Source organism: Lithobates pipiens, unplaced genomic scaffold (assembly GCF_037356315.1).
Source record: "Lithobates pipiens isolate NorthernLeopardFrog02 unplaced genomic scaffold, aLitPip1_a1.2 Scaffold_30, whole genome shotgun sequence".
Taxonomy (NCBI): Eukaryota; Metazoa; Chordata; class Amphibia; order Anura; family Ranidae; genus Lithobates; species Lithobates pipiens.
The window spans coordinates 179266405-179280475 of NW_027507791.1; the positions used below are offsets into that span (position 1 = coordinate 179266405).

At 41.2% G+C, this 14071-nt stretch overlaps 1 protein-coding gene across 1 annotated transcript; it reads right to left on the reverse strand.

The window, feature by feature from the left end:
* Positions 1-6123: 6123 nt before the first annotated feature.
* LOC143942263 (olfactory receptor 5P68-like) lies at positions 6124-7151 on the reverse strand. The gene has a single exon (XM_077463506.1). The coding sequence runs from the start codon at positions 7039-7041 to the stop codon at positions 6124-6126; it is 918 nt and encodes a 305-aa protein (XP_077319632.1). The 5' UTR covers positions 7042-7151.
* Between the last annotated feature and the right edge of the window lie 6920 nt (positions 7152-14071).

Consider the following 14071-nt stretch of genomic DNA (forward strand, 5'->3'; position numbering starts at 1 on the left):
TACTATTAAATCATGCACACAACAATGTAGATATTTTTTTTTTCAAACCTATGAAAAAACGAGTTATTACTCTATTAGTAGTTATTTGGCAATATATATTGCAAGAGGAAAAAAAAAAGATTAATTAAAAAAAAAAAAAAAATAAAAGAAAAAAATATTTTCCAAGAGTCAGCAGTAATCCACTCAAAGGAATGCTGACCAAGATAGGGGGTGAAGTTCAAGTAGTAAGGTATTGAGCATCAAACCAGACCGTATATGCCAGTAATGCATATGAGTTAACAGGCAGGAGTAGTTCATTTGTATTTAATTCTATTTTGTTCACGTTTTTGTCCAAAGTGGAACAAATTTGTTTTTTCCTTCAAGGCAGGGGTGTTATGGGGAAGATCAACTATAATACCCCATGTTTGGAGTAATTGCATGCCATCTTCAATGGTAGATATAGCAAAATGTTTCCCGTTGTAAGTGGTAAAGATAGTGGCTGGATGTCTCCATTTGTATGTGATCTTATGATTAGATAATGCCGTCGTTACAGTTTTGAGCTGTCTTCTCATTTGTAGTGTAAATTGCGAGAGATCGGCAAATAATTGTATATCTGAGTATGGTGGTGGCAGAGTAGTTAGCTCCCTCGCTTTGGAGAGAATTTTCTCTTTAGCTTGATAAAAATGAATTTGCAGAACAACATCTCTGGGAATTGATTCTTCTAGATGTTTTGGTTTGGGAATTCTATGAATACGATTAATTGTAAGTTCGATAATTCTGGCAATAATGTAGAAAATAGTGTATTTGCATAGTTACGTAAGTCCATAGGTAGAACTGACTCTGGTATTCCTCTCATTTTAATGTTGTTTCGACGTGAGTGGTCCTCGAGATCTGCCAATTTCATCTTGACCCACATGGAATCATCTTTTTGTTCTGTACATGCATCCACTAGCTCATTCACTGTTTCAGTGCATTCCTCCATTTTGTTTTCAACATATTGCAGTCTACCATCCATATGTTTCATATCAAGAGAGAATTTATGAATCATGGAGGATAGATTAGATATAATAGATGATTGTAATGACACAAGCATTTCTTTCATTGTGGTATCTAGTACTGGCTGACCTGATGTTGGGAAAGCAGCTATAGATGTCTGTAATGAGGATATAGCATTATCACTATGCAGAGCTGTGTTCACAGTATCAGCTGCCTGACAAGATGAATCCAGCTTCATCCGCGATTTTGTGGGTCCCTGAGATGTTGGGGATAGTTGAGAGGAGCCATTAGAATATGAGGATGATAATTCCTCATCCATTTCAGGTGGATGTCTATTAGAAAGGTTTGTGTGAGTTTTATTATTTTTCCTCACAGCTCTGGCGGCGCCATCTTGGATTTTAGTCAGCTCACTGCTCTGTTTAAATGTAAATGATGAGAGCTTTTTTGGTCCCCTTTCTTGTCCTCTTTTGCAATACATTATTGCCCCTACTGTCCCAGGAGTACTGCAGAGTATTTAGGTATGTTTTTAGAGGAGAATACCTGCCTGTTTTTTGCTGTTAAACGGCCGGCTGTGGAGAGCTCTAGGCTTAAGCAGCCATCTTCTTCAGCGCGCAAGCCACGCCCCCTCAACTTTTATATTATTTTCACACTCTCCCACTACGGGTTCCATTACACTTTTTGCGCCTGCTCGAGAATAGAATTTCCTGGTTCATTTGGGATAACAAACGCCCTAGGATCCCAATTATCTCTATGCTTCATGTCTCAATAGATGTTCCCCTGTGGGAACTTTTAGAACTGCCCAACTGTGCTCCTGTCACTATGCAATCCCTCCTCTGCCTCCCCCATAACCTTCGCCCACCATTATTGAGTCCGCTGATGCTTAAAAGCCTGCACGTCTGGAATTCGGTACTCTGCTCCGCCAGCTTAATGTTGCCCTTTTCCCCTAGGCTTAGACCAACCACAAACCTTCTCCTGGTGGGTCGCTAATGGGTTCTACATCTGACACTTTCTAACTGCCAGTTGATTCCCAACGCAGGCCTCGCTTCGGGAGCCCCACGACATACCAGAGGTGGAATTCTTCCACTATCTCCAACTGCAACATTGGCTCCATTCTCTGCATAGAACCTCCCTGTACCCATTTCAAAAAACACACCTGCCTACATTCTCCAGGATCCCCAGGCCTCATTTCAGCCCTCTATGCGTCTTTGAATAACCGCTCTTCCTCTAACCCTCTCATCTATGTAGCTCAGTGGGAACGAGGCTTGGCAACTGAGATAGACTTGGCAGATTGGAGCCGAGTCTGGTCTTCTGTGGCCAAATACTCATTTAACACAGCCACTTTGGAGATGGCTTATGAGGTGCTTCTACGTTGGTATTGGGTCCCTGCCCATATTGCCCACGGAAAGCAAGCAAGGCCCATAAAGACATGACCTCAATTCGATAGAACACCTTTGGAATGAATTAGAGTGCAGACTGCAAGCCAGGCCTTCTCTACAACACCATTTGCTGGGGAAATATACAATTTATTGACCCTAAAATAATCAAACACATAAAAGCATGCAAGTGCCAGTTTCCTCAGAAGACTTTGAGCTTATTATTATGGTCACTGTACATTGAGTGGACCCACAAAAAATAGAAAGAGAGTTAATACATATTGTTCTGGTTGGAATCAAGACAAAAACATTACAGTTGTAAAGAGGCAATTCTAACTGTAAAACCACTATGGTAATTTATGCAGTATATGTGGTCCTTCTGTTCTCTATGGGGCTATTGGATGAAAATAGACTGCCTGTCTGTTTATATCGAGCTGTCATCCGATCCGCAGGATGGATGGTGAACGTATCCCCATCCGTCTGTTTTTAGTGGACTGGATCGGATGACAGTGGCAGGGCTGGACTGGGACAGAAATTTGGCCCTGGACTTCATCCAGACAGGCCCACTTACGTTTTGAGTGTCCCATCAGCACCCCCTTACATCAGATTCTCATCAGCAGCCCCCCTTACATCAGAGTCCCATCACCAGCCCCTTTACATCAGAGTCCTATCACCAGCCCCTTTACATCAGATTCTCATCACCAGCCCCTTTACATCAGAGTCCTATCACCAGCACCTTTACATCAGAGTCCCATCACCAGCACCTTTACATCAGAGTCCCATCACCAGCCCCTTTACATCAGATTCTCATCACCAGCCCCTTTACATCAGAGTCCCATCACCAGCCCCTTTACATCAGAGTCCCATCACCAGCCCCTTTACATCAGAGTCCCATCACCAGCCCCTTTACGTCAGAGTCCCATCACCAGCCCCTTTACATCAGAGTCCCATCACCAGCCCCTTTACATCAGAGTCCCATCACCAGCCCCTTTACATCAGAGTCCCATCACCAGCCCCTTTACATCAGATTCTCATCACCAGCCCCTTTACATCAGAGTCCCATCACCAGCCCCTTTACATCAGAGTCCCATCACCAGCCCCTTTACATCAGAGTCCCATCACCAGCCCCTTTACATCAGAGTCCCATCACCAGCCCCTTTACATCAGAGTCCCATCACCAGCCCCTTTACATCAGAGTCCCATCACCAGCCCCTTTACATCAGAGTCCCATCACCAGCCCCTTTACATCAGAGTCCCATCACCAGCCCCTTTACATCAGAGTCCTATCACCAGCCCCTTTACATCAGAGTCCCATCACCAGCCCCTTTACATCAGAGTCCCACCACCAGCTCCTTACATCAGAGTCCCATCACCAGCTCCTTACATCAGAGTCCCATCACCAGCTCCTTACATCGGAGTCCCACCACCAGCCCCTTACATCAGAGTCCCACCACCAGCCCCTTACATCAGAGTCCCACCACCAGCCCCTTACATCAGAGTCCTACCACCAGCCCCTTACATCAGATTCTCATCAGCAGCCCCCTTACATCAGAGTCCCATCACCAGCCCCTTACATCAGATTTTCATCAGCAGCCCCCTTACATCAGAGTCCCATCATCAGCCCCCTTACATCAGAGTCCCATCACCAGCCCCCTTACATCAGAGTCCCATCACCAGCTCCTTACATCAGAGTCCCACCACCAGCCCCTTACATCGGAGTCCCACCACCAGACCCTTACATCAGCTTCCCTTCAGCAGCCCCCTTACATCGGAGTCCCATCACCAGCTCCTTACATCAGAGTCCCACCACCAGCCCCCTTACATCAGAGTGTCCCCCTCCCACATGTACTCACAGTTATAAAGGCAGCCTCTCTTCTTCCTCTCTCCAGTCATGTGATAACAAGTGATCGGGGAGAGAGGAAGGAAAGTCTGCTGACCGTGTCTATCTCCCCCTGCAAGCTGGAGGGAGCAGAAAGCCTAATGCTCTCTCCAGCATATGACGGAAGCTTCTCCTCCTGACAGGAGTGAAATCGAGATCACTCACTGTCAGAGAGGAGCAGCTCCAGGACTGCCCCAGACTGGCCCACTGAGCCATCGGCCCGCCGGGAAGTCCCGATGGCCAGTACATGCCTGGCCAGTGGGTGTCAGCGGACACATGTCTGCTGACATCCATCGTTCCATAGAGAACAATGGGTGGTCCGATCAGGTCCTCCTGAAAAACAGACAGGCTGCAATCAGTTCTTCACACCACTTGGACATTGTGACTTTTTTTTTACTGTTTTTATGCATGATATTTTGTTTCATTTTTGTTTCCAAGCTAGATTGCTTTGGTTCGCTGTATATCACCATTCACCATTGTAAGGCCCCTACCACACAGAGCGGATCCGTTTAGCGGAGTCCGCCAGCTCAGCGGGAGATTGCTTCATTGATTTCCACTGAGCCAGCGGATGACAGGTCCATCTCTGCTCACTGAGCAGGGGAGGGGCCTGTCAGAGTGCCACTGATTCCTATGGAGAGATTGGGTGAAAACGGACAGCATGTCCATTTTCATCAGATCTCATCCGATCCAACAAGACGTATGGGGAACGTATCACCGTATGTCTGTTTTTAGTGGATAAGATAGTAGACAGGTGTCAGCGGACACATCTCCGCTGACATCCGTCTCCCTATAGGAGTCAATGGATGGCCGGCTTGGATCCGCCTGGAAAATGGACAGGCGGATCTGAGTCAGCTTGTCGTCTGTAAGGGGCCTAAGTCTCATATTACAGCTTGTCCACAGCCCTAATCTTCACATTCTCAGCAGGTGAGGCAAATGGCTTATTAATTGCATCCAACACATGTAGGATAGAAAATACAAACTAGCATGACAGTGGGCATTTACATTTTTTCCATCCATGTTAGCTAGGAAAAGATCTAAACAGGGAATCGATGTTGGAGAGAGAATATATGATATGGAGTAGAATGGGCATGAAGTCAAAGCTCTTCATGGGCTATAGTGCCCAAAAAAGGCAGATAACTGGTATCCAAGAACATGTTCTATTAACAAATCCTTATTCACAGCTTGGTCTGGGTTAATTCAGACTCCACTTATTTATCTTTCGTTTTAGTGCTTATTGATTTCTTGGTTGATATATTTGCCTTAAGTTTTACAATGCAAAGAGATTTATTTCTGTTCAAATTGTCTCAACAACCATCCTATTCGAATATTCGTAAGTTCGTAAATATTCTAAATTTCAAAAACCCAAAAATTAAAAAATCTGAAATAATAACTAACTAATAATAACTTAACTATTACTAACTGTTAAATTATAGGTATTGACATTTTCTTTCAAATTTGGCTGTTAGTGAATGTAACGAATACAAATGTATTTGAAGTTACAAATTACCTGAAATAAGGAATGCCATATCTAAACAAATGAAATGCTACAAATTGATAATAATAAAAACTTTATTATTATTATTAATATTTATTATTAATTTGTTTTGTTCCATTTGTTTAGATGCGGCATTCGTTATTTTAGATAATTCGTAACTTCAGATAAAATAGAATTTCTTATTTTCAGCCAAATTTTAAAGGAAATTCCAATACCTATAATTTAATAGTTAGCTAGTTAGTATTCTTTCAAATTTTTTAATTTACTTTCTTATTTTCGGATTTTCGATTTTATGAATTTGCTTATTTACGAATTGCGATCATAACGAATGATCCAAAAAATGAAAAAAAAAAAAAACGAATGAAACTAAAACAAATAATTTTTTTCAGCAGTGCACATGTCTAAAATTTGCTACTAAACAATCTGTAGAAAGCTGTTTTGACGTCACTGTTTCTTAAGGTATAAATGAATGGATTTAATGTTGGTGTGAACACTAAGTAAACAAGAGCAAAATATTTGTCATATTGGCTACCACTTGGTTGGAGGTACACAATAATACATGTCAGAAAGAAGAGACTGGCTACAGTGAGATGAGATGTGCATGTGAGAAATGCTTTATGCATGCCCTCTTCACTTTTAATTTTTGAGACTGTAATGATGATATGAGTGTAGATGTATATGATGATGGTGAAGGGCAGAAGTATGACAAAAACAGCTGCTACATTTGTAACCAAATTACTTAAAAAAGGGTCTGAACATGACAAATTATGCAGCGGGGCCATATCACAAAAAAAATGATCAAGCTCGTTGGGACCACAAAATTCAAGACAGGCTGTGAATAAGGTGGTGATACCAGCAAGGACAAATCCAGCAACCCACGGAAGTATTGCAAGCGTTACTTTTATTTGGTTCATGATACTGGTATAAAGCAAGGGGCTGTGTATAGCCAAGTGTCTATCATAAGCCATAACTGTAAGGAGATAGCATTCTATTATTCCAGTTGAATTACCAACATACAATTGTACAAAGCAACCTATGAAGGAAATCACATGTTTAGATGTAATTAGAATATCTAAAAGTTTTGGGACAATAACGGAAACGAATATGACTTCCAAAATAGCGAAATCACTGATAAAAAAATACATCGGTTTATGAAGAGAAGAGCTTCTCGTAACTAGGAAAATAATCATCAGATTTCCAGCAAGGCATGTATTGTACATTATTAGAACTAAAACAAAAAGCAAAAACTGGAAGTGCTGGAGATTTGTAAAAGCCAATAGTATAAATTCTTTTACATTGGTTGAGTTATCTTGCTTCATTTAGTATTTCAGGCAAACCTGTATCTGACATAAAAAGAAATTATTATTAGTCAGAGGTCAAGAAAACATATATATCCTGTGTATTATAATATAATATCCAAAATCCATAAAACAATCCCTAATACTTCAGGTCAAATGCAAAAATCTTACATAGATAGATAAAGATAACACATTTTATATAATGGTTACAGTCCAAAAAGTCCACACTTGTATAATAATGCGTGAATTTACACATTAATTGACACTCCGAACACCCAATGTAAAGAGCGATATTGTGATTCCTTCACCAAATAGGTCTTTCCCACAAGATAATCAAAGATTTTGTGGGGCACACCCTAAAAACTGCATTAAGGTTACGGAAACATAGAAGGACAGGGGGAATGGGAGTACCAGATTTTCGTGACTACTACACTGCCACACTGTTAGACCAGCTTAGGTTCTGGTTTATACAACCATATCGCAATCCATGGTGTACCTTAGAACAATCTTCTGTACCAATAGGCAACATACAACACAGGCATGGACCACCCTATGCTATCAGCCTTCATACTAGCATGGAAACGCTTTCTACAAGATGGCAACCAATCAGCCAAACAGCCAAAGGTCCCACTTAACGTGGGAAAGCTCAAATTCATTAATACCAGTATAGCAACTCACAAATGGGAAGCGAAAGGGATCAAGGAAATGTCATCCATCTTTAGGGAAGGTAAACACATCTCCTATGAAGAATTAGCTTCCAAATGTACCCTTCCAAAAGGGGAGTTCCTAACGTATGCCCAACTGAAATCCACCTTACCACCCAACCTAGCTCGGAAATAAAGATTTCCCATGAAGGTTGGAATTTTTGGACATTTCTAAACCCCCCAAAAAAGGGCATATCCCAGAACACCAATGGCAAAAAGCAATAGTGCACAACCTGTCTGTTTCTAAATGTGCTACATAGTGGGAAATAGCACAGAAACTCCACCTCAGATGGTACTTTACGCCATACACGATGACCAAATTTAAGTCCGGGCAATCTAACCACTGCTGAGGTAAATGTGGCCTAATAGGTAAACTATCTCACATGTTGTGGTTCTGCCCTAACTTATGCAGCTACTGGAACTCAGTGTTCAAACACATAGGGAACCTAACTGGGTTCATAATCAGACCCAGCTTCAAGCTGGAAATACTAAGTATTGGAATAGAAAAATTTCCATTTAAACTTAAATATGTGGTTATGCACATACTTTTTTGCCATACGATTGATACTCATGAAGAGATGGAAATCTAACATAGCCCCGAATGTTGGGGAAGTAATTAAGCTTACTTACTTCTGAGACATACTCCCTGGAACGAATAATGGCATACACAGTGGCTTGGCTAAATTCTACCAGCAATGGTCTCCCTGGAGAGAACTTTACAAAGAGACATGAATCAAACCACATACAGTTTTCATGCATAAAGAGCATATAAATCACAAGTCCTCAGAAGAGATAGTTGGGTGTCTTCCTACCACCTCCCCCTTTTTTTTCCCAGTCCTTCCTTATTCTTTTTTTCTTTTTTCTTCTTTCTTTCTCCAACACATACTTTATTGTTTATTAACAAGTATATGTGGTAGTTTTCTAAAATATCATCTACAGAACCATATACAATCCTTAAAGTTGATTATATATATATTAGGGCTGTTACTGACTAAACTTTTCGTGTTCGATTAATAATTTTTTTTTTATTTTGATTAATTATAACGCACATACAGATCCAACTACTTTTAGCTGATCTTCTTGCGTTGCAACTTTGAATTAGTCAGTGGTAAATGTGGTATATACTATATAAAATCACCCGACACTAGTTAGTTTCCACAATCTTTGACTTAACTTCACAGTTCACACAAATACGTTTTAAATTCAAACTGTAGCACTGACGTAAGTAATTTTTTCTTCCACAGTAGCGTGACAATCCCTCCACCTCCAGTCTAACTAATCACTCTCACCTTATAGCATGGACCCCTGTGCAAACAGGTCATGAAAGCGGGTATCAAAAGGGTTAATATGGACCATAAACTTCTCTCGCATCTCCTTAGATCTCAGCAAGGACGCCAGGTCATGGGTAGAAAGAAAAGATCTATGTACTCACCGCTGAAGTATAAGATTACATTTTTGTGTTCAAACACAAACTACTCACATAAAGATGATCAAAACACAGCATGTAAAGCCGACAATCGTGTTAGTTCCTTGGGCAGCAGCGGGTGACGTCATGCGTAGCTCCTCCCCAGTACGTGTTACGTTCAATCAGAACTTCAATGTCACCGGACTCCTCACCCTTTCCCTTCGTTAGCAGACGGAGACACTTGGGGAAGGGGGAGGACTCCAGTGACATCGATGTCCGTGACGTCATCATATCTCTGACAGAATTCCCTGAAGACCCGGAAGCGGAGGTGAGTACCAATCAAAAGAATTTTGATCGATCAAAAAAATTAATCAAGGAATTAATCTTTAATTTCCACAGCCCTAAATATATATATATATATATATATATATATATATATATATATATATACACACACACACACACACACACATATATATACACACACACATATATACACAGTATCTCACAAGGGTGAGTACACCCCACACATTTTCGGAAATATTTTATTATTTATTTTCATCTGACAACACTGAAGAAATTAGACTTTGCTACATTATAAATTAGTGAGTGTACAGCTTGTATAACAGTGTAAATTTGCTGGCAACAAAAGTGAGTACACCCCTAAGTGAAAATGTCCAAATTGGGCCCAAAGTGTCAATACTTTGTGTGGCCAGCATTATTTTCCAGCACTGCCTTACCCCTCTTGGTCATGGAGTTCACCAAAGCTTCAGAGGTTGCCACTGGAGTCCTCTTCCACTCCTGCATGATGACATCAGGGAGCTGGTGGATGTTAGAGACCTTGCGCTCCTCCACCTTTCGTTTGAGGAAGCCCCACAGATGCTCAATAGGGTTTAGGTCTGGAGACATGCTTGGCCAGTCCATCACCTTTACCTTCATCTTCTTTAGCAAGGCAGTGGTCATTCTGGAGGTGTGTTTGGGGTTGTTATGTTGGAATACTCAATACGTCTCTGAAGGAAGGGAATCATGCTCTGCTTCAGTATGTCACAGTACATGTTGGCATTCATGGTTCCCTCAATGAACTGTAGCTCCCCAGTGCCGGCAGCACTTATGCAGCCCCAGATCATAACACTCCCACCACCATGCATGACTGTAGGCAAGACACGCTTGTCTTTGTACTCCTCACCTGGTTGACACCATCTGAACCAAATAAGTTTATCTTAGTCTCATCAGACCACAGGACATGGTTCCAATAATCCATGTTCTTAGCCTGCTTGTCTTCAGCAAATTGCAGGTTTTCTTGTGCATCATCTTTAGAAGAGGTACCCCCCACCCTTTCAACCTCTGCTGCAATGCTTGCAGCACTCATTCATATGCCTATTTCCCAAAGACAACCTCTGGATATGACACCGAGCACGTTCATTCAACTTATTTGGTCGACCGTGGCGAGGCCTGTTCTGAGTGGATGATAACAAACAATGTAGCGCTATAATGTCAAAAAATGTAAAAAAAAAAACTAGACATAAATCACCAAATGATCTGGTAGTGAAATCAAACTTAAAAGGTCAGCACACATATCACATGTTGTGCAGTCTAGTAAGGAATACAGAAAATGTGCTTCAGTGAACTAACAATATGAGCATAAAAAAGTCCAGCTATGACAAAATAATGTGAAACGTGAGTCCAGATATTCCGTTGGTATGAACTATGTATAGCCTTCCGTTCACAGCCAGAAAATATTATAGAAAACGGTGGATACCCTTACCGAAAATGGTGGACACAAACTACTGTATAGTAAATGTGTCATGCAGGCTTATGTGCGTCACACACCATTCGTATACATCAGGTCATGGATCACCATCCGGATAGTCGCTGCCCACTTCAGGATCGGTACACCTCAGATCTCCAGGGTTTTCAACTCTCTCTCGAAGGTTCCGGTCAGCTAGGAGCTCAGAGTGGGTTCACCATAAACAAAAAGTAAGGACACAATGCCTCTCATAGTGAAATTCCACCATTAAAGGTTTCATTTGAAAAAAAATTCCAAGTGACATATAAAAAAATGACATAAAAAATATCCAAAAAGAATCACGTGATCCAATAAAAATGAACGATAAAAAGAGCAATATGGGGAGCAGGAAACGCTAGCCCGACGCGTTTAGACTAATACGCCTTCTACGGGGGGCATTACCTGTCCCCCCCATATTGCTACCATATATATAAGTCTTTACAGATTAATCAATGTCTCCCACCTGTCAGAAAACACCTCCTCCAACACCTCTTCCATTAACCCTTGATGTGTGTGCACACAGCGCTGCACGTATTGACAGTACCAGCACCCAGCCAACATTATCTCACCTTATAATGAATGGTTAAACACTCCATCTCAAGAAAATAATTGAGGGCAGGTAACCATCAGATCCAAAAGGGCGGCCGTGCATGCATTCCACCGGGGTTAATACCAGAAAACTGGAAATGATAACCAACTCCAATATATAAATGATCTATTATCAAAGATTATACCACAAAGCCAGATCTTGCCGTCTATATGTAAGGGTAGCAAATCTAACCATCCAAGTTTGCACAAAACTGTCACATTTGTTTCCATGCAATCCACAAAGGAGGAAGCAAAACACTGTCTGCATTCCAAGCCTCTATCTGAAAACAGGAAGTGATGATACGTCACTTCCGGTTCCGGGTGATAGAGCACATTACATACAGAGGAGAACAGAAACCAATGTTTGCATTCCAAGCCTCGTTGTGAAACCGGAAGTAGTCACACACCACTTCCGGTTCAACCCTATTGTTTGCATTCCACACCTCAATGTGAAACTCAAAGGGTAAGAGGAATTGCAGCAGGAAGTGAGCCTGGACCACTTACCAAGCCTCATTCTCAAACCAGAAAAGGTCAAAATGCCTGAATTAATTTAATAATGCAATCAGTAATCTGCTACAGTCAAATGAAAAAATAAATAAAGGTAAAAATAAAAATACGTACCTGGAAGAGAAGGCTGCCCTCTTTCTAACCCAGTCATACTTATCTCACCCATCTACATCTAATACCACAATTCCGGAGTGGGGATCCATCCTAAGGCGGAACTCCAACTACCAGAATAATGTATACAACAAATAGTAATAGAATAATCCTTCAATATTCCAGAGTCAAAAATAATCCAGAGTCAGAAATAATCGATAAATATAGCTAACATTATCAACAAATGTAATCGTATGCTAGCAAAAAAAAAAAAGCATTGCATGCGAACAACTTCAAGATATGAAAGAATGTCATCATGCTAAAGCCATTGGATATTTTTTATGTCATTTTTTATATGTCATTTGGATTTTTTTTTCAAATAAAACCTTTAATGGTGGAATTTCACTATGAGAGGCATTGTGTCCTTACTTTTTGTTTATGGTGAACCCGCTCTGAGCTCCTAGCTGACCGGTACCTTCGAGAGAGAGTTGAAAACCCTGGAGATCTAAGGTGTACTGATCCTGAAGTGGGCAGCGACTATCCGGATGGTGATCCATGACCTGATGTATACGAATGGTGTGTGACGCACATAAGCCTGCATGACACATTTACTATACAGTAGTTTGTGTCCACCATTTTCGGTAAGGGTATCCACCATTTGCTATAATATTTTCTGGCTGTGAACGGAAGGCTATACATAGTTGGACTTTTTTATGCTCATATTGTTAGTTCACTGAAGCACATTTTCTGTATTCCTCACTAGACTGCACAACATGTGATATGTGTGCTGACCTTTTAAGTTTGATTTCACTACCAGATCATTTGGTGATTTATGTCTAGTTTTTTTTTACATTTTTTGACATTATAGCGCTACATTGTTTGTTATCATCCGTTATTTTGACTTAGTTTGTTTGTATGTTAGCTGCTGTTTTGTGTTATATCTCAATTTTTTGTCACTTATATAGGAAGCGCAGTGTTTTCCCCCTCTTTTTGATCTGTTCTGAGTGGAACTTGTCCTGTTAAACCATTGTATGGTCTTGGCCACCATGCTACAGCTCAGTTTCAGGGTCTTTATGTAAAGCAACATTTCTTTTTTTCAGATCTTCAGAGAGTTCTTTGCCACGAGGTGCCATGCTGAACTTCCAGTGACCAGTATGTGAGAGTGAGAGCGATAACACCAAATTTAGCACACCTGCTCCCCATTCACACCCGAGACCTTGTAACACTAAGGAGTCACATGACACCAGGAAGGGAAATGGCTAATTGGGCCCAATTTGGACATGTTCACTTAGGGGTGTACTCACTTTTGTTGCCAGCGCTTTAAACATTAATGGCTGTGTGTTGAGTTATTTTGAGAGGACAGAAAATTGACACTGTTATACAAGCTGTACACTCACTAATTTACATTGTAGCAAAGTGTCATTTCTTCAGTGTTGACACATGAAAAGAAATAATAAAATATTTACGGGTGTACTCACTTTTTTGAGATACTGTATGTATGTATGTATGTATGTATGTATGTATTGTGGCAGCAGGCAGGTAAAGTCACCTGGTTGTATCCAGGATGGTAAATATGTGTGTCCTAGATTCAGGCTTTATGCAGACTTTTACAATTAGAGGGGAAGAGTTAATGAGCCCAGCTGAATTAAGTGGGCTCATTAAGGCCTCTACAAAAAAAAACCAGCATGCATAGGGAGATGCTCCATCCTGGAACCAGTTTTGTGTGTATAGACTGGGGAGTCTGAGATCTGTTCTGTGCGGTGAGTTAACGCCTGTGTGGCAAACCCCTACAATAGAGACAGGGACTGGGGCAGCACAAGGCTGCACCCAGTTGTTAGACAGGGAGTCTACGTGTGTAGTTAGAGGTCAAGCTGACCAGGATTTATTTTCTTGTTTTATTTTGTTTGGCTGTTATATGTATCACTGCATGTAGCCTAAATAAACCGGATCTTTTGTTTTTTGCACCTACAC